Source organism: Dermacentor variabilis, chromosome 5 (assembly GCF_050947875.1).
Source record: "Dermacentor variabilis isolate Ectoservices chromosome 5, ASM5094787v1, whole genome shotgun sequence".
Taxonomy (NCBI): Eukaryota; Metazoa; Arthropoda; class Arachnida; order Ixodida; family Ixodidae; genus Dermacentor; species Dermacentor variabilis.
In genome coordinates, this window is record NC_134572.1 from 108,029,449 (window position 1) to 108,054,473 (window position 25,025).

General features: G+C 45.3%; 2 protein-coding genes across 5 annotated transcripts in view; one reads left to right on the forward strand and one right to left on the reverse strand.

Moving 5' to 3' along the window:
• Positions 1 to 1,512: 1,512 nt before the first annotated feature.
• The window catches only part of LOC142583019 (mothers against decapentaplegic homolog 3-like), an 82,713-nt gene continuing 59,200 nt past the window's right edge, over positions 1,513 to 25,025 (reverse strand). For all 4 annotated transcript variants that reach the window (XM_075693248.1, XM_075693247.1, XM_075693249.1 and 1 more), the window contains exon 9: positions 1,513 to 1,602. The gene's annotated coding sequence lies outside the window, so the exon portion shown is untranslated. The remainder of the gene's footprint in view (positions 1,603 to 25,025) is intronic.
• LOC142583018 (uncharacterized) lies at positions 2,255 to 18,500 on the forward strand. The gene is made up of 5 exons (XM_075693246.1): positions 2,255 to 4,106; positions 4,967 to 5,088; positions 5,514 to 5,700; positions 10,199 to 10,361; positions 17,658 to 18,500. Exons 1-5 carry the CDS (start codon positions 2,547 to 2,549, stop codon positions 17,954 to 17,956), a joined length of 2,331 nt encoding a protein of 776 aa, XP_075549361.1. The 5' UTR covers positions 2,255 to 2,546; the 3' UTR covers positions 17,957 to 18,500.

A 25,025-nucleotide genomic window follows, 5' to 3' on the forward strand; every position in this document is an offset into this window, starting at 1 on the left:
AGTAAACCGAACGATGCAAACATCTTATATTTGTGAAGTGGCGTGTGCTTTCCTTAACTACTTGAGATGTTGTATGGCCTTAGTTTGGAAACACCTGCCCCATTGTTCAAACTGTGCACGATGGTTTTAGCACGTGCTCAGTAGTGTCAGGAGACAGTCACAACTTCAGGTGCTACCTGGCTGGAATAACAACTGATAACAGCCTCTTACATATTTTGGCTTAAACAAAGACTACTTTTGTGCACATGACACTTAATCCATGAGTATATTCTGTCTATAGGTGAAGAGTGGCAGGAACAAAAGTGACACATGTCTCTGGTGTGCAGAATTCTGTGTTTAGCACTGTATGAAAGTGCTTGTTGCAAAAGACATGCAAGTTGCAAGAAAAGTATAGTATCAGTAATGCAGCCTTTAGAAATAATGTTCAAATATTACTTTGTTAAGCGCAAAAAGACAGACACAAGAAAGACGACAGGACAAAGCGCCTTGTCCTGTCGTCTTTCTTGTGTCTGTCTTTTTGCGCTTAACAAAGTATTCATGGATTCGCACCAACTAGCCCGCCAACGCATTGTTCAAATATTAGTCTGTGACAGATCAAGAATGCAGCAACAAATTCCCTCAAAGAGAACATATTGCACAACTGTCATTTTCATGAAAAGGAACATGCAACGGTGTGGCAAATAGCCTAACTGACAAGATGCTGCGCTGTTCTACAGCGAGATGCGAAAACAAAAGGAGAGAAGGGCATTGTTTCTTCTTTGCTTGCACTTCCAATGCGAGCTTTTTTTTTTTCATCGAAAGTATTTCTTTGTGACAGGCCCATAGACAAGACCAGTTTTGTTAAAATTTGATTTGGACACTGCATCTATCACAGCATTGCAAGCAATTGGAGGAAGTGATAAGTCCCATCCTAATCTTCAACTCCTTCCTTCTTTGTATCCATGTTTCTGCCTTTGCCTCACACTGCAAATTCTCACACTGATGAGGAAGCCTTTTGTTCAAGTGCGAGTGATAACCACTGTGAAGGGACCACAGGGGCAATTCAGCCTTTCATGGTGTGTCTTCTTGGCAGTGGCATGCACCTACACACAGGACGAGGAAAGGGTGTTTGAAACGGAATGTTTTGTACAAGAGGTCTCTGCTAATTCTTTTTCAAACACGTTTGTGCCGGGAGCTGTCGTCAGACCCACATTCTACAATATGGCAGGTGGTATGAAACCATGGCGTGCTCACTGCTGCTGAATTGGTGTTCCTCACTTTCGAATCATTGGCGCCTGCAAAAGTACCATTTTTTGAACCGTGGGAAGACGGAAGGCTTTTGTATCACCCATTTTTCGACATCTCTTCCATTCTTTACTTGTCACTGACTTAACTGTCATGCACATCGCACTCACGTTGTCCAGCTGCTCCGACAGCCAGTCAGGAAGGTTTTCGTCTCGGACATACCAGACCGTGTCGATCTTGTTGAGTGGGCATGAAAAGGCCACATGACCCGACCACGGATCACCATGGGACGAAACCATGTGGTTGCTGCTGAACAAAGTGCGCCGACATTTCTTGCAGCGAAAGCCCGCTTCGTCACTCATCTTGATGACCGCCAACCTGAAAAAAATAATAATAATTAAGCTAAACTTTTAAATTAAAAGTGGATACGAGCATTCGTGCCAACGTCAAGTAAGCGAAACACCAGAGATGGCGTAAAACAAATTTTCACGAAGTCCAGCGAAACACTTTGCCACTTCTATACACGTTATTGCATAAAGCGGAACCACAAGAACAGCCGAAAGCATAACCTTCGATTGAAAGGTGCAATGTGTCAATCGCATACGGAGATAACGCACAGCGCCTCCGAGTTTCAGGACGGGCGCTTTAGCTGCAGAAAATTTTTTACCATCCTACCCTTTCTTATCTCACCTGGCTTCTGCGTTCAATAAAATTTTGTGGCCAATAGCACAATGAAACAGATAACCAATGCACTTCCACACACAAGCCCGGTGCGCATCGCTAGACATACAAGCGGCTCGAACGTGCCACAAGGTTTATGCATGACGTGTGGAGTCCAAAACATGCTTACACCAAACAAGCTGTCACTCCACAAAACTCAAACGACTTCGAGCAACTTCACAGGTTAGAAACATCGAAACAACGCACATACAGCGCGTGTCGTGTCGTAGAACTGGACTGAACTTGCTAGGATTGGATTGAACAGAACGTGGCTAAAGACTAGCCTCAGTCGCTATGCTAGCCTGTGCTAGCCAAAACAAACATGTAGCTTTATGCGTGCTTGACGGCACGTGCCATTGTCAACTTTGTCCACTTACTGTTGGTATATTTTACTCGTTGTTGTGCAGGCACCAGGCCAAATAGTTTGTTTCCAAACGCACAGCAAATCAAAGACGCAACTACGGCCAATGTTCACTGCGTGCAGCGAAAGTAAGAAACATGGTTGTTTAGGCGCCCTTTGAGAAAAACGTGTTCAGCGGCGTGTTCAGCACGGTGACGGCTTCGCGCGCTGCTATTTCGCGACTGTGACAACTATCGCGGACATGAATGGCAACAGGTACAGAAACACCAGACGCCCTCCGTGGTCTCAAAGTAACAACAGCCAGCGTTGGCAGCCCCGTTCAAACGTGTCCATTTTCGGCTACCGCCGTCATGAGCTCAACGACAAGTCGCCGAGCACGTACCACAGGCAAGGCGCATCTGAGGACAGCGTAAAGTACAGTGAAGATGACAATGAATTTGGTTTTCGTAGACAGCAACAGGACAACATTCAAAGCCTGGGTTCCTATGACGCCGATTCTGGAGCCGGCGAGCGAGCATTCCCCGCGTCGCGTAGCGTCGGCAGGCACGTCGCAGAGCAGCCGGGCTACGAGGTTCACGATTTGATGAAAGCTGCGTTCGACACCGACTTTCGTTTTTCTTCCCGCCCACATCAGTCCGAAGAAAGACACAACCACGATTCTAACTGGAATCCCTATCGGGCGGTGTCTACCACAACAGCGCAACAGAAGCGGCCACAGCCAATATTGAAGAACAAAATCCCCAATCCGTGGAAGGCACAAGAGTGCAGCACGGCAGAAATCGCCAGCCGCGACGCCGCACCAGTGCAAGTTCACCAGTCGAGGAGAGCGAATGTCGACAGTACCATTTTTGATGACCGCGCGGGCAGCCGAAGTCCGCGCAGACCACCCTCAAGAGCACCACCTCAGTGCCCCAGTAACGCGACTGTTAACAGTCCCGTCTCAAGAGGACTGCTACCTACGCCCGACCGCTCGCCGATTCCCGTTCGTCCGCGTACTCCGAATCCTACTCGGCCGCGAACTCCAAATCCCGTTCGGCCGCGAACTCCGAATCCCGTTCGGCCTCACACGCCAGCTAGGATCACTTGTCCGGACGAACCTGCCGTCTGGGAAACGCCGCCATGTGATGTGGGAACTCGAGGTTATTTCGAGTCGTTGAAGCATCGCGAACAAGAGAAAAACCTGTTTGGCAGGAATCATGTACCACAGAGCACTTTCAGAGTAGACTGTCCGACTGTGAACTGTGCCCGGCAGTCACCTCCCCGCGAACTGAATTTTGCAATTTCGGGCTCCGACGAGACGCTCACATTTACGGACTTTCGCATCAAGAACGATGGAGTTTGCAGCCGTTTCCTCGGCAATGACAGTGGCCCCGAAAATGTTCCCTCCATTGGCTTTCAGGGAACATGGAGAGGAAGAGGGCCAGAGGGAAACAAGATGAGTAGTAGTTCAAGGAACTTTGTAACTGGCCAGGAGACCCGGGCGAACAAAGTGAGAAGCAGTACACGGAACTTTGTAGCTTGCCAGGAGTCTGAGGTGAATGGTGTTACTTTTGAAGCAAGGCATGAACAAGCTCCAGGTCGTGTGGCTGCCAAGAGGCAGAACATAGGTGATGCCCGCCTCATCCTTGACAAGAAAAGAAAGTCTACTTTTGAAGAAGATAGCGAAGAAAACACAGAATCATCTCAGCAACAGCCTGCCAACAAAGCAGCTTCTGCCCCGACTCAGTTCCCTAGTCAGAAGGTCATGAAGGAGAGTGTGCAACACAACACAAGGCTCTGGGTTGAAAGTCATTTCTCCGAGGTATTGATAAATTTTATGCATTTGGTGTTGCTTTTGTAGTGGCCACTTGCTTGGAAGTTGTTTTGCAGAGGCACATTTGCATTTTTTTTTTCTTTTTAGAAAATTATATTTGTTCAACATCTTTTGGCAACTATAATGCAGCAAACCAGTAACGAAAATACTTAATGTGTGTGTGTAGCCCAGTAGAGATGAAGGCTTCTTGAGAGCTGTTTTCAGCATTGTTGTATTCAGGTATTGCTTTTACTGTTTACGACACATGCTGCACATTTACAAGTTGGTTCTGTCGTGGTATATCAATATTTACAATTTGCATTCACACAATTGTGAGGCTTCATTGCAGATATTGTACTGTGCTTGTAACACGTAGTTACAAGATGATGCACGTGCGACTGCTGGCTAATTTTTAATGCAATTAACATTCCTTGCGTACTTCACCAAGTTTCCTGTATGTTTGTCTGTCTGTTTGTATCTGACCTCTTTCATGCAAACTTGGTCCACTGGGTAGCCCATAGTCTATTGGGTAGAGCATCAGGATGCTGTGCTAAGGGGACTGGTTTTTAAACCAACCATCAGACCAACTTGGGTCACTGGGTATGCCCCCACTCTTCAGTGCGCCTCTTTGATGGCAACTTTGATCACTGGGTGGTGCCATTAAGTTTTGCTGCTCAGCAAATGACATAAAAAGAAGAATCCTTTAAAATTTCTTCAATGCTGGGCACAATTGAACCCGCATCATGTGTATTTGTACAATCTTGTCTGAATATGGGGTGTCACTACATTGCTTCAATGCTAATCGCTTTAATGTCAACAGTCATTCTGAGATGTTTTCTGCCTGAATTTCTTTTTTCTTTTTTTTCCAGAGTGATCCTGCTATAACGCATGCGCCTGACATCCATGAAGTTGATGAGAGCAAGCTCTTGCCAACGGGCATACAACCAGAAGCTATCAGCTATGTCGTTTTCTTGGACATAGATAAGAGGAGGCAAGTGCACTTGTAGCCATATTGTTCTCACATGGCAGACGGATTAAGCGAAGGGATCATAGCTTGTGTTAGTGTATGTTCAAGATATGCAGACAAGGGAACCAGTGTGCAGTGAATTTGTGCTAAGATTAAGTATGGATCTACACCAACTAGGTTGTTGCCCGGTTGGGTTTATGTTTACATTAGGGAAGACATCATTTTGACCTTGTTTCTAGCATACCTCCTTCCTATCACCTTTTGGCTGGGTACTGCTCCTGGTGCTTAGGTGCTTAGAGTCGAAGTCCTCCACGTGCAGCTGGCAACTGCTGCAAGTGGGTACAAATGTGTGTCTTACATAGCGGTGCTCAGCTGTGTCTGCTTCCTGTTTTTTAAACTTCACAAGCCGTCAGTTACCTGGCACCTGAGCATCAAAGTTTTCCATGCAGCTGCTTTGAGGAAGTCAAACAGCCGTTCTTGCCTGGCACGTTATTGTACCTGTTCTACGGTGACCCCTCGGTGCTGCTGCCCACGAGGGAGCATCCGTTCTACAAGGATAACCGGGGCAGCTGGGCCCACTTCTATCCGGACTGCGGCACCGAGTACGGCTCCTACCTGGTGGCTGCACCAGCCGTGGTGGGTGCTTTGTTGAACCCATAGGCAACCACAGCCAAAACTTTTTTTGTGCCAACAACAGTGTCATAACACACAGCCTAGCAGGTGGAAGAAATGGTTTGAACATGCTGCGATTGCATGTTGGCAAATTCACCACTCATATTGAGGCGCACGTGTGCAGCGTCTGACCCGAAAGGGCACCGGTGTGCTATAATGCAGGCACACACATGCTCCTCGAAACGTACATACTCGTAGATAGAGCTTGGCTGGGTGTGTTGGGCATTAGCCTGCAGTGACACAGGTGTTTGTGTTCCTTTGAAATAACACAATTTTTTTTTGGCCTTCCTACCGGATGGTGTTGACATATCTTAGAGGGACACTCAAACTGCCGTAGCAGCTCCTGGCCATCGCTGGTTTCCAATAGAGTTTCTCTGTGAAAATTACTAGTGACTACGGTAGCTGCAGATATGGTGGGCTTAGCCAGCAAGGAAATGATGGGACAATGCACGGATTTGTCTGAACTTACTCCTCTTTACTTCAAGTGGCTTTGCGACCTTGCAGATTGCTCATATTCAACAAAATATTTTATTATAGATCCAACTAGCAACGATTATACATGTGTGCAATGATTTATTGCCTTAAGCATAAAGCATAAAAAGTAATTCCGCAAGAATCTCTGAAGCTACAAATTCGAAGAATAGACGAATCCACGTATGCTACTCATCGTTGCCATGGTAGCTGAATGCTCATGATGCCAGATTTCCCTCTAGTGATTTTTGTCAATGCTGCACCAGGATGTGCTGCTGTGCCAATGTGTGATAGTTCATCTAGTGGCCATCAGCACAGGAAGACTACACACAAATGGACAGGTTCTGCGTCATCCATGGGTCTCCCCTTTCTGTGGTCTACCTGACACCCATATGACGGACTCTGCTTGCGGATGTCTTTCTGTGATGGTGTAGTCAAGGCTACAAAGTTAGATTCAATTGCCATCTTTGAAGTGATAAATGGGAATTTTCTTTTTCATTATGGTAGAACCTTGTTATCAGAAAATCGCACCAGCAACAAAACTAGCTTTGTTACACTAACCTATATTCATTATAAGTATCCACGCAAATATTGGCGGTAAAAAAAGTAATCAGGTTTATGCAAGACAAACGGAAGCGGGCTGCCTCTTACAGGCCAAACAGAAGGTCTCCTGCAGATTTTTATAACCCATCGACATCTTGCCATGCCTATACAAGGCATAGGAGTAAAAATAAATCACATATGATTGCTCTGCACCACCTTGAATATGCAGCTGTGCGATTGGTACTGTTGTGCAGTACCAGTACATTGGCTTACAGACTGCGTGCGGTCCAGTTGAACCAAGCAGCTGGCCAAAGCATGCATGTCACCAACAAATCTATTGGACGTGGAGGGGACCACACATGGACTTGTACCCCGTGGATTCGTACCCGGTCTACTCCTTACATCTGATCTCATGCTAGATCGTTGATAAGGTCTACAAGTGCAAACATAATGTGCACACTACCGACTGACTTTTTGGGCACAGACAGGGCCGCACGTAGATCTGTATTCCAATAATACGGTTGTCAGTCCAGCTCATGCATCTGATTGCGTGCTCAATCACCTATACGGTCTACAAGTGCAAACATATTAGTGGCAAGCTTCTTCACAGCTTATCACCAGCCACTACAACCGGCCGCACTGCTTAGGCCGCTAGTCCTAGCGAGCACCTCTTCGTCGGGAGTTTGCAACCAAAGTTGCTGTTTTGTGCCAGTCTCGACATGACAGCAACATTATGCATGGCTGTCATGTTTGCAGCATCGCACTCACACTTCATTCCTGAAATACAGTGTGGTGTCCGAAATTTTGGTTAATGCCATTATACATTGGTGCTAGGGGTAGGTTCTCGGACCTAGGTAGGATTTCTCGGACCTGCAGGAATTGTGCAGGTCTGAGAAATCAGGTGTCTGAAAAAAGTTGGCGACTGTATCTGACACTTATGCGACCAAAATACATATTTTGAGGCACACGCAAACAAAAAATTTGCTTCGCTATACCCGATACCGTGTCGTATTCCGCATTTTTTGTTTTGTTATAGCAATAGAATACACCATTGAAATAAAGCATGGCCAACCAACTTTTATATTTACTTTATTATATCATGTTCATTATATTGACGTTCGACTCTATAGTTTTTGGAATTTGTGAGAATATACACCACTGGCATTCACATTTGTTTGGCCTAAAACTAGATGTGTGGTAATAGAATGTGCATTCAAAGCAAATAGCACCAGGGAACATGGCAACGCCTGTGCCACTTCTTCAGCCATTAATTTTCTGCAATGTACAAGTTATGGTCAGAACAGATGAATAGTACAAGACTCTCTCTTTCCCCCCTCATCTTGCTGGACGACAAGAAACATTGAAAAGCTGACCTTACTCACACTCACTTTACCTGACGGCTGTTGTACACCATCATTGGTTGCGTCGCATCATCATCGCCAGCCTGTTTGAGTCTGCTGCCAAGCGAATGCCTCTCCGTGTGACCTCCAGTTGCTCCTACCCCATGTGAACTACTGATTTCATCCATTGCCTGCAGATTTCCTAGCTTCATTGCTTCATCTAACCCGTTGCCACCCTCAGGCGTGTTCCCTTCCCCTCTATCCTTTCTGTTATCGTTCTTATGGATGACCATCTGTTGTATGTATTACATGATGTGACCTAACTCCACCTCATTCTCCTAAAGGGACACTAAAAAAGAACACTAACCCCCGTATTCACAAATGTATCTTAACTTGAAGCCTGTGCTTGACTTGATCAGAATGCCTGTTGGAAACGCACTGAAGGAAGCGTAATGAACGTTTTGGGCACGCTCAAACCAGGCATCTTTAGATCAAGTTAAGCATGGACTTCAAGTTAATACGCATTTTTGAATACAGGGGCAAGTCTATTTAGACTAATGAATCAATCTTTCAAAACAATATTTTTGTTAACTTTCCAGCAATATGATTACCCCTTTCAGGGTCGATATATATATATATATATATATTTTTGTCGTATGCGACTATCCAGCATCAATCTTTTTTTATTGCAGATTACGATTCTTCTGAAAGACCTATTTCGAAAAAAAATTTAACGTAATTTTTCTAGAGTAACCATAAAGTGAGAAAAAAATATTTTGCATTGGTATATATGTACTGTTTAGCAGCAATAAAAGAAAGGAAATAAACTTACAAGAATTAAAAATATGATGCATTGTTATACACATAGTTCAAGGCTTAAAAAATGTGCACACGAGAATATTTCGTAAGTCTCAAATGTTCCTGCTCTTACACCAGTATTTACGTCCATAGCGTAATTGAACTGCGTAGGTGAGCACAAGCAAGAAAACTGTGTGGTTGTGTGCCCGTCAGAAAAGCAAAACATGTGACAAACTTCTGCTAATCTTCATCTTATCGCCAATCAGAGGCAATTAGTTTTCGCGCGTCTCCAAAAAAGAAAAGGAAACGCATGCACGGCAGCATCCTTCCTATGCGCACCCCTGTGAGCATTAAACGGGCGAGAAACAGGCGGTGGCCCTTTGAGCGATTAGTAACGAGATAGCCATAAGTTTTGCGAGCGCAAGAAGCTGAAACCACCCGCGGAGCAAAACTCGAACCGCCACGCGTGCCAACGCGCCGGAGCAAACTAGCTCTAAAACAAACCATGCAACGAAAACCGAGGGAAGGAGGCGCGAGAAAAGAATTCCCTGTATTCCTACATAGTGGCAGCACATGCCACAAAAGAAAGAGTTAGGAAATAGGAGCGCTTTTTAAATTTACAGACGGCGCCGTAAATATACGGCATCAAGCATTTTTTACTTGTTCGTGGCGCTGTATATTTACATCATTGACCCTGAAAGGGTTAAGGAGAAAAAATTAAGGTCGAAGTTAGATTTTTCCATTTGCACACCGAAATCCCAGTCAGTGTAACGTCACCGATTCCAAAGCATTTTTTTTTTGTATTTGGGCCACTGTGTCTTATTAACCTGGACAGGTTCAGTCTTCAGCTCTTTTAGAATGCAATATGGTTTATCTTTACCAATCAACATTAGCTGGGCTCAAGCAGACGCCATGAAAATTCATGACAAACTTCAAGGCAGTGCCACCCATCTTCAGTTCTTGCATCATTTCTCGTTTACCAAGGCATTTCTCATGCTAAGAGTGGCTTTTTCTGGCATTGCGGAAGGGTAATTCTTTAATGCATCAAATTATATTTTTGTCTAGTATCCCTTTAGCATCATCCAGAATTTCAGGTACCTACACTCCATGGTGTCGTCTACCCGTATCTCAGGCCTACTGCACAGGCGCCTTCAATTCCACATCCCTGCTTGTGGCTTTCTCGATGTTCTAGTAATACTGTCTAGTTTGTTCTTTGTTCTTTCAAGAACATCCAACTGAAGCAGGTTACCTCGCACGTTTGTTCCATCTCTGCCTTGTCCTTGTCTTTACTCTCAATTTTTGGTTCTCAGATTACTTGGATGGACCAGAAGCTGCCTCAAAAAGTCAAGTTTCTGGTTCATGGGCACCAGAAACTGCTGCACTTGGACAACCTCTTGAGGAAGGTCATCTACTACCCAACATCAAGGACACTGGACGTGCAGCTGCTGAACAGAATGCTGAAAGGAGACTTTGGTGGGTACACTGAACGTGCGAGTACAGCAGATGTTCCAAAGTGGCGAACTTTTTTTTCTGAAAAGAAGTGATCCATGTGATCACATTGAATGATGTCTACCACGTCGTCAGAGCAGGAATTTCATTTCAAAGTGCTACTGACAGCTAGTCCCGGACCCGTTTGTTTGGGCATCGAATTCTTCTGACCTGCCCGATTATTTGGACCCCACGGCACCTATCTTCTACTCTTTAATATTGTTACAGGGTTGTCGGGAGTATAGAAGATAGTATTTACAATGTGTGTATATATATATATATATATATATATATATATATATATATATATATATATATATATATATATATACAAAGATGACTCAGAGTAGTTAATATGGCTGATGGTTAAGACGTGTTGTTGGTATGTACCAATAACACGCAGCTGCCAGCGTCCCGCAATCTTCTTCTTCCTCTCTTCTTTCATCCTTCTGTAACAGGACCCCTGGGTGGTGAATCGCCAACTCGGTGCATGGTAGGCAAGGAATTGTGAGCGAAGTATGGCTTCAGCCGTGAAACGTGGACGACGTCAATAGGCGTCGGACTTGAGCATACATCAAACTATAGTGGTGCAGTCTCGTAATTTACGTCGTTAACTAGGCGTAGGACTTCATAAGTCCCTGCGTAACGATAGAGATGCTTCTGGGAGAGGCCAACCCGACGACATGGTGACCAATGGAACAGCCAAGCACCTGTCACGAACTTAACATCGCAATGGCACCGGTCAAATTGCTCTTTTTGTATATGCTGCGAGGCTAATAAACGAGATACGGCGACTTGACGTGCCTTGTGAGCGCGATCGATGGCGTCATGAGCGTACGCGGTTGCAACACATGGCACAGAAGGGAGGATAGTGTCAAACGGCAACGTGGGGTCACGACCATACAAAAGATAAAAGGGTGAATATCCTGTGGTGTCATGTCGGGACGAGTTATACACGAACGTCACATAGGCCAGGGTGGCATCCCAGTCGTGGTGATCGGTGGAGATGTACATCGACATCATCTCTGTGATTGTTCAGTTGAGACGTTCCGTAAGACTGTTCGTTTGTATGTGGTAGGTGGTGGACAGCTTGCGCTCAGTGGCACAAGAGCAGAGCAGGTCGTTCACAACTCGAGACAAGAACGAGCGGCCGCGGTCTGTAAGTAGCTGTTGAGGTTCACCATAGTGAAAAATGACGTCGTGGAGGAGAAAATCGGCGACGTCTGTTGCACAGCTAGTCGGCAACGCCTTTGTTCTCACGTAGCACGTCGCGTAATCAGTAGCGATGGCAATCAACTTATTCCCTCTAGTTGTCGTCGGAAAAGGCTCAAGCAGGTCAAGGCGTATGCAAAAGAACAGTTCAGAGGGAACTCGAATTGGATGGAGTCGTCCGACAGGTGGCAGGGGAGGTTTCTTCTGGCACTGACACAATTCGCAAGTTGCAACATATTGACGCATGGAGCGGTAGAGACCCGACCAGAAGAACAGGCGTCATACGTGGTCGTATGTACACAAAACGCCAAGGTGTCTCGTCGTCGGTGCATCGTGAAGTTGTTGGATTCCGACAGATCGAAGATGACGAGGAAGGACAAGGAGCAACTCAAGGCCGTCAGGGTTGATATTGCGGCGGTAGAGGATGCCGTCGTGCAGAACGAACATGCGGCACATGGCATCAGTGCTGCCAGATTGCACTCCGGCGATAAAGGACTGTAAGGATTCGTCGCATTGTTGTTCAGCGCGCATGTCGCTCATGTCAGTACAAGCCATCACGCAGGTCACCGGATCATGTGCAGCAGGCTCAGGGGGATCCACAGGGTGACGAGAGAGGCAGTCAGCGTCCTTATGCAGACGTCCAGACTTATAGTTGACAACAAACGAAAATGCCTGGAGCCGCAAAGCCCAGCGACCAAGATGTCCTGTGGGGTCCCGGAGGGAAGGCAGCCAGCAGAGGGCGTGGTCATCTGTAACGACTGAAAACGTGTGGCCATACAAATATAGCCGGAACTTGGAGACAGCCCAAACTAAAGCCAAGCACTCCCGCTCGGTGATGGAGTAATTTCGCTCAGCAGGTGACAGCAAGCGGCTGGCCTAAGCTATCACGCACTCGGTAACATTCTGCTGTTGAGCGAGAACAGTGCCGATGCCGTGGCCGCTTGTGTAAGTGTGGACTTCGGTCGGAGCAGATGGATCAAAGTGGGCAAGGACCTGATGAGAGCAGCGAACGCGTGGGCTTGGTCAGGGCCCCATGAGAACGGTTTGTTCATCTTTAGAAGATCTGTCAAAGGCTAAGCAACGTCGGCGAAGTTTTTGACGAAACGGCAAAAGTAAGAACACAGGCCGACGAAGCAGCGCAAGGTCAGAAGCAGAACGTGGCACAGGGAAACTACGTATGGCACAAACTTTTTCCGGATCTGGTTGGACACCGGATACGTCAACGAGGTGTCCTAACACGGTAATCTGACGGCGCCTGAATTGACACTTCGTGGAGTTCAGTTGGAGACCGGCTTTTTGGAAGACCGCAAGAATGGCAGCAAGTCGGGTAAGGTGGCTGCCGAACGTGGGAGAAAAAATAACGTCAAGGTAACAGAGACAGGTGGTCCATTTGTAGCCTCGCAGAAGAGAGTCCATCATACTTTCAAATGTCGCAGGAGCATTGCATAGGCCAAAGGACATGACTTTGAACTGATATAAGTCATCCGACATGATGAAGGCCGTCTTCTCGCGGCCCATTTCATCAACTGAAATCTGCCAGTAGCCGTATCGAAGATCGATGGACGAGAAGTATTTAGCTCTGTGCAAGCAGTCCATGGCATCATCGACGCGTAGTAGTAGGTAGACGTCTTTTCGCGTCATCTTGTTTAACTGGCGATAATCAACGCAAGAACGCCAGGTACCATCTTTCTTTTTCACAAGGACGACAGGCGAAGCCCTAGGGCTGGCTGATGGCTCGATGACCCCTTTGTGGAGCATTTTGTCCATTTCTGATTGGATGACTCGACATTCAGCATGCGATACCCGATAGGGACGCCGACAAGTGGAATTCGTGTCTCCAGTGTTTATACAGTGGTAAACAACAGATGTTTGGCTTAAGGGCCTCTCGCCGAAATCAAAGATGTCACTGTATGATTCAAGCAGGTGACATATGTCCATGGTCTGTGCAGAGGTGAGCTCAGGTGCAATCATTTTCGCGAAGTTATCCATTACGGAACCAGAGCTGTGAGCGGCAAGTGGCACTAATAAGCCACTCTCGGCATTCAGACTCTCAGTGTCAAATTCGGAACCACAGGAAACACTGGCCAAGAACATGCCGGCTCGAATCACTTGAGGGCACAGGCTGAAATTCAGAAGCGGTAGAACGACGACGTTGTTAGTAACCGTGACCAACGTATGCAAAACAGCAACGTTCCAGTTCAGAAGCATGTCGATGATGGGGCGAAGCATATATTCACCGTCAGAAACCTGTGGCTGGGCAGTCCGAGTGACGTAAGTAACTGCCTCGGTGACAGACGCACATCGTGAAGCGAGCATAAGCACGGTGAGGCAGTGCTCAGAGCATCGGCGAGTTGGAGCAGTTCCAACTGAAGAACACCGTTCACGCAGTCGATGAGAGCAGAATGAGGATAAGAAGTCCAATCCAAGGATAACGTCGTGAGGGGAATTGTCGATCACAGCAAAGAGAACAAAAGTAAGGCGGCCAGCTATAATTAAGCGCGCAGTACACATTCCAAGAACCAGCACGCCGCCGTCGGCCACACAAGCACTCGGGCAGCTGCTGGGGTGAGGACCTTTTTTAAACGTCTACATAGGCTAGCACTCATCACAGATACGTGGGCTCCAGTGTCGACAAGTACTTGGACAGGTACGCCGTCTATTTTAACGTCAATTACACTTCTCCTTGTGGGCACAGACAGAGGACTTGCTGCAGTAGTCGGCAATGCAGCACCACCTCTGAAGGCTGCATTTCCTAGTTTTCCGAAAGGGTGCTGCCAAAAGCCACAGGGGACGAAGTCGACGTGGCTGCGGCGAACGGGAAGATGGGCGGCACGTTTGCTGTGAACGAGACTGGTGTTCATGCGGCAATGGCGAGTAACTGTACCACGTATTCCGAGCAGAGTTGTCGACGCTGTTAGACTCGACGGTGGGCGAAACATAGCGAGCATTTCCATCAAAACGGCGTGCGAGGTGTTGAGGGCCAGGAGTTGCAACAGTATCGGGCGACATGACCAATGCGGCGACAGGTGAAACATATCGGCTGGTCGTCCGCAGTTCTCCACTCAGTCAGGTTGCGATAACGTGGAGAGAAGCGTCAGGGTGGAGCGAAAATAGTAGAAGGGTGTTCGTTAGCTCTGGGATTGGCGACAGCACACATAGACTGTAAACCAATGTTTTCAAGTTCCTGGCGAACGATGGCTTGTACGAGGGGAACTGAAAATGTGGTCGTATCAGGGCTACGCAAACAAAAAGCTGCGGGCGCCATCGCATCCAGTTCACGTCTAACGGTTCGCACCATGTCCTCTGGTGGCGATGCATGCTGCTGTGCAGGTTGATCTTCGCACATCGACGTTGCGGCAGTATTGGGAAGTCTGGCGAATGGTTGCAAGACACGTCAGCTTTTGGCCTGCTCGAATTGTCGGCGCTCTTTAATGATTGCATGAACTGTAGAGCAGCTCTTGCACATGAGCAGATTAAATGCGTCGTCAGCAATGCTTTTAAGCACGTGCCCGACCTTCTCAGCTTCTGTCATGTCGTGATCGGCTTTACGACAAGGTGCCAGCACGTCCTGGATGTACGAGACATAGGACTCCGGTGGGGGGATTGTGCACGAGAGGCCAGTTCCTGCTTTGCGGCAATTTTACGGCCAGCCGGTTTGCCAAACAACTCTGTCTACTTCTCTTTGCATTGGTCCCAGCTGGTTAGCTCCTCTTCGTGGTTTTAGAACCACACTTTTGCTGTGCCTCTTAGGTAGAACAACAGGTTAGCTAGCATAAGCGTAGGGTCACATCTGTTGATTCCACTCACGCGTTCGTACATGGCCACCCACTCTTATACGTTAGTGCCATCGGTCCCACAGAAAGTTTCAGGATCCTTGGGTTGCACAACAACCGAAGGTGACAGCGATGTAGCATGCAACGGTGACATAGGAGGCGGCAACGACGTTGATCCCGAGTGCTCACCGTCATTCATGGTGCGCACAGTGATGCGATGTCCACTGCGGAGCTCCGCTTCCTGGCGTGGTACCCCGCACCTCTCACCAATATGTTACGGGGATGTTGGGAGCATAGAAGATTGTATTTACAATATATATATATATATATACAAAATGAGTCGGAGTAGTTAAGATGGCTGACCACCACCAACAACACACAGCAGCCAGCGTCCCGCAATCTTCTTCCTCTCTTCTTTCATCCTGCCGTAACAATATCAATGTACAAGGGCGTCAAAAATTTCTGACGTTCGCTGCATGATGTGTTGCTCAATTTTTCGGACTGGTCCAATGCATGATGTCGCAAATAAGGCAGCTGTGAACAAAGTTGCTGCTATTCTGGCTGGCTGCCATTCTCTCACTTTCATTGCTGAGGCGATTCCTCGGCTTTCCAAATGCCGTATGGCTGCTGCGAAGAGAGTTCAACTCGCCACCAAACCACAATTTTTGTCACTGATACCCAACACTTCGCAGTGGCACTGGTGAAGTCAAATCAGAGGTAGTAGCAAATGGCAAACCATAGCAGGAAGCTTGCCGTTGATGTGTTACTACACATAGACTACATCAGAAATCGGGTGCAATGCCACTTGCATGGGCTGGACTGAGTGTCATGTGCACACAGGGAAGTTTGGGTCTGTGGGCGATGAACTGGCAACTACTACGAATGCCTGTCATTAAGTTTATGTGTGCTTACTGAAGTAAACAGCGTAAAGCTCTCATGCGGGCATAAAGCTCCAGGCTAAATTTACGCACCAGAGCCTAAACTGCCAGCGTCGAACATTCAGGGTTGTGTGCGCAATATCTGCACCCGCAATGCGCGATGCACATGAGGCTGCGCCATGAGCAAAAGCTAAACAAACCCACAGCCTGGCCCATCGCAAAATTTCAAGTAGATACAATTTTGGTGAAACGCAACATAGAGCAAGGTTCAGTAAGTGCTTTTGCCACTGTGCTGCCATTGTAAACAGGCAATGAAAATAATTTTACCAGCAAAATCCATTTTTCTAGACTGCCTGATTGTTTGGACATTTTTACAGCCCCATTGTTTTTGAAAAATGGAAAGGTCAGTTCCTTTCATCAGTGACACTTCATCTTCAAACAGTACATGACACATTGCACCAGAAACTCCGCACATTCCAAGCGATTCACATCAGCTGTTCCGACTTGTAAGAATGAAAAGAAAGTTTGATGGCAGTTGACATTAACATTGGCGGAGCTATACTTACGATAGGGCAACATGGGGACTTCAGGAAGTCACACTGGTGGGAGTAGCTTGTAACTAAATCGCAGCTCAAATGATTTGTGACTGAATTTTTATGCAAATAGCATTCTTGGCATTGTCAGACCGAAATGTGGGCTGATCACGAAGGTAGTGCAATCTAAAAGTGTCGGTCTAATCTTGTTCACAGTGCTTTTCAATCATTAACAAAAATAAATATTCTTTAATATTTCTCCGGTGCTGGGCAGAATCAAACCGGCATTCAAGTTCCTCAAGCATTGCAGCCTAACACCTTAGTGGCTGCACCACGAATGCCCGTGGGAAGAGAATTATCAGTGTTTACACACACAAGGGAGCTAAGCATCTTGAAGGACGCGCACGGGCACGCTACTAGATAGCACAGCGTGTCTAGACAGAAGGGTTAGAGGGGAGCCCAGCTGCAGTACACATTTCATATGCACCGGCGTGCCACCAATGCAATCTCGGAGGCCATGCAAAGGACTATGCAGCAGCATTGCTAGATGGTGCCGCACATCCCGAGGGAAGCGCGAGAGAAGAGCCGAGCTGTTGTACATGCCTCATACATGACATGTTTAGGCTGTTTTCATACTTGGATAGTGACCGTGGATTAGTTCTGTCTAAATCTTGAGGTATTTTAAGTCAAATGAATTATTTGATTGGTCAGTATTCGATCTCGGTTAAATATAGTTAGGGTCCCTATAGTGAAACCCCATGTGACTGAAATTAATTCAGAGCACTCCGTTATAGCATCTCATGTAGCACCAGGTATTTCTTTAGGATGCACCCTGTCAAACATTAATCCACCACTTATGTTTGTTGTCACTCTATTACTGCGCAGACTCTGCAAATCGTCTCAACACCGCCCCAGCACCTGCAGCAATCAAAACTATTGTCATCAGGAGCGCGGCTGCGCCACTAGGAGGCAATCCCTTGCCTGCACAAGCCACAAAGAACATTCCGGTTCATTCGCCACGCTCACAGACTCCAGGTAGCAGCCACAACATCGATGTTCAGCCCAGAACGCCAATCAAATCGCCAACGGCGTCCCGGAAACGCATGCCCATCCTAGCCCCCGGCCAGTCACCTCCAAAGCCGCCCAAGAAACCTCCACGGCAGAAAGTGCTGTGGGACCTATAGTTGCACTCATTTGGTGCCTTACTCGATCATTTCTCATAGTCATCACAACTGTACCAAGGCTCAGTGCCTTGCAAAGTTTTCTAGCCTACAAACTTTGGAGGGACACCTCATATGTATATGGACCATCATGTTTCCGTGCCATTGATAAACCATTGTTCAGTGTTTTACATACCAGCTAAGACGCTGGAGGTTTTGTGTAATTTATTCATGCAGGGTAACTTTAACCTGTGCACAAATCATACCTCAGGTGTCTTTCTTTTCGCTTGTCATTGCTTGTTCTGTTACTGTACTGTGATAGCCACACCATGAAGTTCATGGAGATGCTTTTCCTCGTTTTTCAGAGAAATATAAGCAAGTTTTTGTTATAATAATTATATTGTGCATTCAAAAGCACGCAAGATACTGTAATGTGGCCTACCGTTTCTCAGTATAATGTTAAATGATGGCCATACACCAAAAGCCAATTTCTGTGGACAGTGCCATGAAGCGCATGGAAATGTTTGTCCTGTTTCTGACGAAATACATGGGAATTTCTTTTCTATAATTGAAGAAATAGAGGTATTCTTGTCTTCCTATTTGAAAGCAAGTCTAGAGCTGCAAGCTTACCATGGAAGCTTCACTGCAGCACTTTTGTATCTTAGCAGAGCCACGGATAAGCGCTTCGATGGACGAAAGGCACAAAAGGTGATTACACATTTCCTTTTTTGTAGGCTTTAATTAAGCCGCAGTGTGCACACTTGCCAAGTTAGTGCTTGCATAATATTGCAACAATGACACAAGTTAGTTCTTCTAATTACAGACTCTTCTGCGAAAATTTACTCGAATTATCTGTGGGAACTGCAAGTTGATCGTTCCAGCCAGCATGACAATCTGTGCATGGGTTTACCTAAACATTATCCATCTGTCTTCAAATGGCTCTGCGACTTAGAAAATTGATCATTTTCAACAAAATGTCGCATTGTGAGGGCAACCATTCACAATGAGCATGCACGTGCGCAGAAACTTATTGCTTTCGTGCATTTAGAAAAACGCAATTTCTTGAAGGCTTTTGAAGGTCAAGCATAATAATGCCACAAGAACAATCTGTATACACAAGTTATGCAGATTAGACGCATCCGTGGATAACTACCTATCGTTCCCATGGTAGCCGAACGATTGCAGTGCCAGTGTGCCCGCTAGTAACATCTCTAGGAAACTATGCTCTTTAACAGCCTCGAAATTTTAGAAGTGTTCTCGTGGGCTGCTTATAGTACGGCACTACACCATACCATGATGCACTACATGCAGCACTAATGCAGCACTAATGCATACCATGGCAACGTTTTGACAGGACCACATGTGGCCCCCTGAACGGCGACTGAGATGTACACATACGAGGTAGGCTCAACTATGCTTCATGACATAGCCTCTTTGCCATTTTTTAGAGCAGTAGCATAATACAGTCAAGCCTTGATGGCACGAAATGTGGATGTAATGAAGTACATAAAAATATTTCACACCGATATCGGCACGTAATAAATATGTGGTTATAAACATTGAGCGTAATGAACATACTTTCGCATAATACATGGCCTCATTATAACGAAGGTGAACTTTAGCATTGCCAATGAATGCGCATCTTCATTTTGCATAGAACAAGGTTGGCTTTGCTGCAAAGTGAATACTGCACTGATCGCAAAATTTACAGGGAAGAGAGGCAAGGCAGGTGGAACAATCCTCCCCTTACTCGGCACGTCGAGGAAGCGGTCTGTCCCATCTACCTTACCTCTCTTCTTTTACCGCAATTTTCTGATCAGCACAATGTCTGCAATGCAACAACAACTAGCCCCACAGTCAACAGTCTGTTGCAAAGCTCAGTTGCCTGGTGGTTGAGTATGCTGCACTTTGAAGAGCAAAATAGGAGAACCATTTGAAACGTGCTTCTGAGACCAACACAAAGTGTGTTTCTCAGCCAGTAATTCCACAATAGGGAAAAAAACATGTCAATGCAAAATTTCTGCTAGTAACAATATTTACAATGTGGTCATCGCCTAGGTGTTACATACCGGGTGTTTCAGCGAGCACTTTCAAAATTATTTAAAGGTTGCCTGTGGCAGATTGCACAACTGTAGTTTATAAGCTGGCCTACTCGAACAGCCGGGCATTACTTGGACAAAATAATTGAAATGCGTGATTGACTAATTAAGAAAAATATCTAATTAAGATTTTTAAATTGATTACTTAATGGCCCATATAGCAATTTACAAGTTCTAGCTGTGGAGTTCGCAAGGCGGATCCCACTTGGAACAAATTCTCAGGATGACACCAGTTTCGAGATATTTATTCCCAAACATTGCGGAGAAATACATTGGCATTTCTGTTACTTTTGTGCTTGAATGCATAAAACGGCATTTTGATTAGAAAGTAACTGGAACGCCGATGCATTTCTTCGCAATGTTACGGAATTAGTATCTCGAAATTGGTGTCATCCTAAGAATTCGTTCCAAGTGGATCCGCCTTGCAGACTCCATGGCTAGAATTTGTAAATTGCAATATGGGCCATAAATTAATTAGTTAAAATGTAATTATAGAATTTTTACTAATTAGTCGACTATGCATTTCAATTTTTGTGCAGGTGGTGACCGCGTCTTCGAGTAGGCCAGCTCAGGAACTAGGATTGTGCTATTCTGCCGCAGGCAACCTTTTGAGAATTTTTGAAAGTGTTAGCTGAAACACCCTGTCTATGCCATTCCATCGACCTGTAGTAGGCGCAACCTGCCGTGGTTGCCTAGAGGCTTTAGTGCCCGGCCACAGCAGCTGCATTTTGATGGGGGCGAAATGCAAAAACACCGATGGTACTTAGATTTAGGCGCACGTTGAAGAACCCCAGGCAGTCAAAATTAATCTGGACTCCCCCTTTATGATTATGATCATAATCGGATCCTAGTTTGACACGTAAAACTTCATAAGTTAATTTTTAATTTTGTAGTATGTGCAGTGGCAAAAAATGTACTTTGTGCCCCTTTAAGTGTCTACAACTATTGTGTACAAGATTAAAAATTATAAATGAAAGGCAGGGAAATTAACCAGGACTGAGCCTAGTTGGCTACCCTGCAATGGACTACTCTACTGTCATAGATGCTTTCTTGGCAGTAGCACCAAGGAGGCCACACACATTTTTGTCTCAAGGATGTGGATTTTCTTATGGGGCTTGCTTCTCTGAATATTTCATACTAATTTAACTCTCTGTCAACCATGATGAATTCATCCACATCTGTAAGAACCCCAATGTATTGTATCTAATTTTTCATTCACCAAGTTTGATACCCGAAAATTCTGCTTTAAGCGCAGAAAATGATACAAAGCCAATAGTAAGTGTTTTTGATATGCCAGAGCATTCTTCATTTATGGAAAGTCCAGATGACCACTTGCAAGATAATTACTGTACTAATTAGCTTACTATGCTATGCTCCCTAATTAGATTACTTAGGAGTATAGATTACTCCCTAATGCGAAATTTCAGCACAGCTCCTACGTGTTTTCATTTTGCGATATATTGGCTGGCGCAGACAATCTGTCTCGTGCAGCATGTTGCAAACAGAGCGAAGTGTGGCGCTACGGCAATACTGCCTCGCTGATTGGAAGACCACAAGAGCCAGCTCATAGGCAACACATGGGCGCAACTCACAGCAGCTGCCGCCGACAGACCTCCTAGACAGATGACACATGCTACTCCGGCGCCATCTCGTAGCCATCGTTGCCACACTATTTATTCTCACCACGCTTTTATTCTCACCACTTTCCTCCTCGCATTCGCCACTACGTGCCGCTAACGCTTTCACCTTTCGCTGTGCTCGTTCGCTCAGTTACACCGACGCTCGCCGCAAGAATGGGCACCTAAGAGCTGCATTCTAAAATTTATACTGGCATTAGTCGTCTTTAACAGAGTGCTTTAAATGCATTCAACCTGTTCTACTGGTGTTGTTTACTTTGAGAAGGTGTGTTTCCAAACACACTGACTTTTCTTGGTTAAACTGTCTCACTGTCTCCAAAATACAGCCCTAATACAGTTTATGGCAAATCAGTTCTGCAGAAGCAGGCTAGGTGGAAGAAAGTAGATAAAAGGTAAAAATTGTCATCCACCCCAATTGTAGCAGAAAACTACCAAGGAAACCAGTATGGGTTTCCTTTGTAATTCAGGTGGATTCTACGATTCAGGTGGATGACAATTTTTCCTTTTCATCTAATACAGTTTGCAATGTCAGTCACCTTTATTAGCCAAAGGCAAAAACAAGTAGCATTGCAGCTAGCAGCTGTCTAATTTCCCAATAAAAGAATGCCATTATCCTTCCTCCACAGATTAATCTGAAAACATGACTATACTACTCGACTTGTTCACTTGGCCTTTACCTCAGGTTCCAGGTCTAGCTGCTCTGACAGAAAATGTGTGTACCACCAACCAGATGCCATTAGAAAGTTCAGTCTGAACGATGATTTCCCGCGGCGGCCGCATTTTGATGGGGGCGAAATGCAAAAACACCCGTGTCCCATGCATTAGGGGCACGTTAATACCCAAGTGGTCAAAATTGATCTGAAGTCCTCCACTATAGTGTGCCTCATAATCAAATCATGATTTTGGCACTTGAAACCCTGAATTCATTCATTCACGATTTCCTCTGCGAAGTCCTTTCAGACCAAGGGCTTTCAAAAGAGTGATGCACTATCGGCATGAATTTAAATGCGTACAATTCTGAAACAACTCCAATGCATTGTTCTATATCTAGGTTCACCTGCATTTGTAAGTGGCTTAATTCCAGACTTGCACATAATGAATTACATGTAAATTATTACTTGTAATCAATTATATTTTTTGGTAGATTTTTGAATATTTTTCTTTACAAGGCTCACCGTAATTCAATTGCCTTTTTCAGTAAGCAATTACATGTAACCAATTGCTTTATTCACTAAACAAGCTACAACACACAACGTAGCTTTATCACTTGAATTGGGCAGGAACTACAGTAAAATACATGCAGTGGTGCCGCGGAGCAGTCTCATATATGCAACATGTTCAGACAAGCAAACATAGGCACACGGTATTTGTTTCAGCTGAAATCTCCACCAGATGTAGGTTGCTATGGCTCGATAGCGATGACCGCTTCAAACACTTTATTAATTTTTATTTTATTAACATTTTATTAAATTAACTATAGATAATTTTTTTTTTTTCAGCTTTTCATTGGTGCAACTAAAACTGCCTTCTCATAGTCCCAACAACCATGAAGTGCTGCACTTCATAGCGGACCCAGATGCGAGCATTGTGGCATCCAGTAACAAGTCTTGTCCGCAAGATGCTTGTACGTTATAACGCCGCCCTTCCTTCAGCGCGCACATTTAGAGAGTTTCCAGTGTCGTCGCCGTGTGTCTTCACAAGAAAAGAGAGAAGATGACAAAAATTTTGGAAAGCGGTTGTTAGGGAAGATAACATATGAAGAGCTGCAGAGCCAGATCAGCTCGTTCTATTTACTACATTTGAGCAATGTTAATATAGGTTGGGAGGACAGTAGCAGAAGTAAACAAGTAATTTTTTGTAATTCCAAAATTAACGTTGTGGGGTACCAATTTGTCACTGACATCAATTACATATTCATTGAAGTATAACTGTAATCTGTTACGTTGCTTCTGTAAAGTGCACAAGTCACCTAATTCAGGCTCTCTTTAGAAACCTGCTAGAGAGATTATGCATAACACTTCCATGTAATTTTCCATAACAGGTGTTCGGATCAGTTATTTCCAGTTCTTGTTTCAATTTACACTGATAAAATGCAAGTTTACAGATCGCAGAATCTGAGGAAAAGATTAATCTCTCTTCAGGCTTGGAAGAGAACCTGGTACTTGGATTTTTAGCCTGTGCTGGTACATGCGAACAACATGGTGTTCTATGGTTTTAATTGCTACATTCACAAACTGCTCAGAAATTACCTTTCTCGAACTCTACTGTCTGTAAGCTATTGTGGTTGACTGTACGAGTCTGGTTATGCTTTAGTATTGGCTTTGATCACCCAGCTAAAGACATTCCAGTCCCTACATACTTAGAGCTGCAGGATCAGTTGAAATATAATTTCCAGCCAGTCGTGTGAAATACTAGACGACGGTGCTTTCTGCCATAATTCAAACTCTACCAGGTGTCCACATGCACATATATTGTTACACTAGAGTACTAAATGAAGCTTTATAGTTTCAAAGAATTAAAAGAGAAGTCCACAGCTGCTGCTCAATCTGTAAGTTGGAAAGCCTTGTCAACTGCCTATGACATACCTATCAGCTCTGCCAAATAATTCATAAAGGTTATGAACTAACTTTGTGCCGTTTAAAGAAAAACAGATTCTCTTAGCGAAAAGTGCATACGAAGAATCGGTTGTGGGGGTATCTGTGCCGCCCTGATTTGGTGGTGCAAGACACCACACACCTGGATAACCTTTTTTGGGCAAGTTTACTCTGGCAAGTTTGGGCCTAAAACAGGCAAAGTTGGCAAAAGCAATGTCACTAAAGAATTTTGTTGCTTTTCAGTCCTATGCTGTTCCTAGTTTTCCTCTGTACGTGCATCTAAAGGCAAATCATCATAATTAATGTGCGAACGCATCCCCACAACATATGTATGCCAAGGACAACAAACTTTTTTAAAAAATGCTTGCCATCTCCCCCACTGCCTGTTATTTTAGTCACGCCCACGAGATTTTTACAAATGTGGAAGTTCAGAGGTTGGCAGATTTGCTACAATCCGAGTGGTTGCTGGCTGTCTGAAATGCTGAATGTGGAAGGGAGTTCTCGAGAACAAGCATTGGCACACATAAACCTTTTAACTCCACAAGCCAGGGCTGTGCTCATCCTACCAATTTGTACCAATGTCGCTGAGTAAGAGTTCTACTCATCCGCACCAGTTTCAATCGATTTGATTGCTGTGAACGAGTCGCACGCATCTGCTCATCCCACCACCTACTGCCAAGATTGTGCAATCTTGCCCATAGTACTTTGCAGTTTACATTTATTTTGCCATGAAGCGGTGCCGAATATATAATTGATGACTTTT

Excerpts from the sequence above, each read along its gene's own strand:
- LOC142583018 (XM_075693246.1), top strand. The coding sequence starts at position 2,547 with ATGAATGGCAACAGGTACAGAAACACCAGACGCCCTCCGTGGTCTCAA. Across the intron at positions 5,089-5,513 it reads TTGGACATAGATAAGAGGAG|CTGCTTTGAGGAAGTCAAAC; the intron begins GCAAGTGCACTT and ends TTTTCCATGCAG. Across the intron at positions 5,701-10,198 it reads TGGTGGCTGCACCAGCCGTG|ATTACTTGGATGGACCAGAA; the intron begins GTGGGTGCTTTG and ends TTTGGTTCTCAG.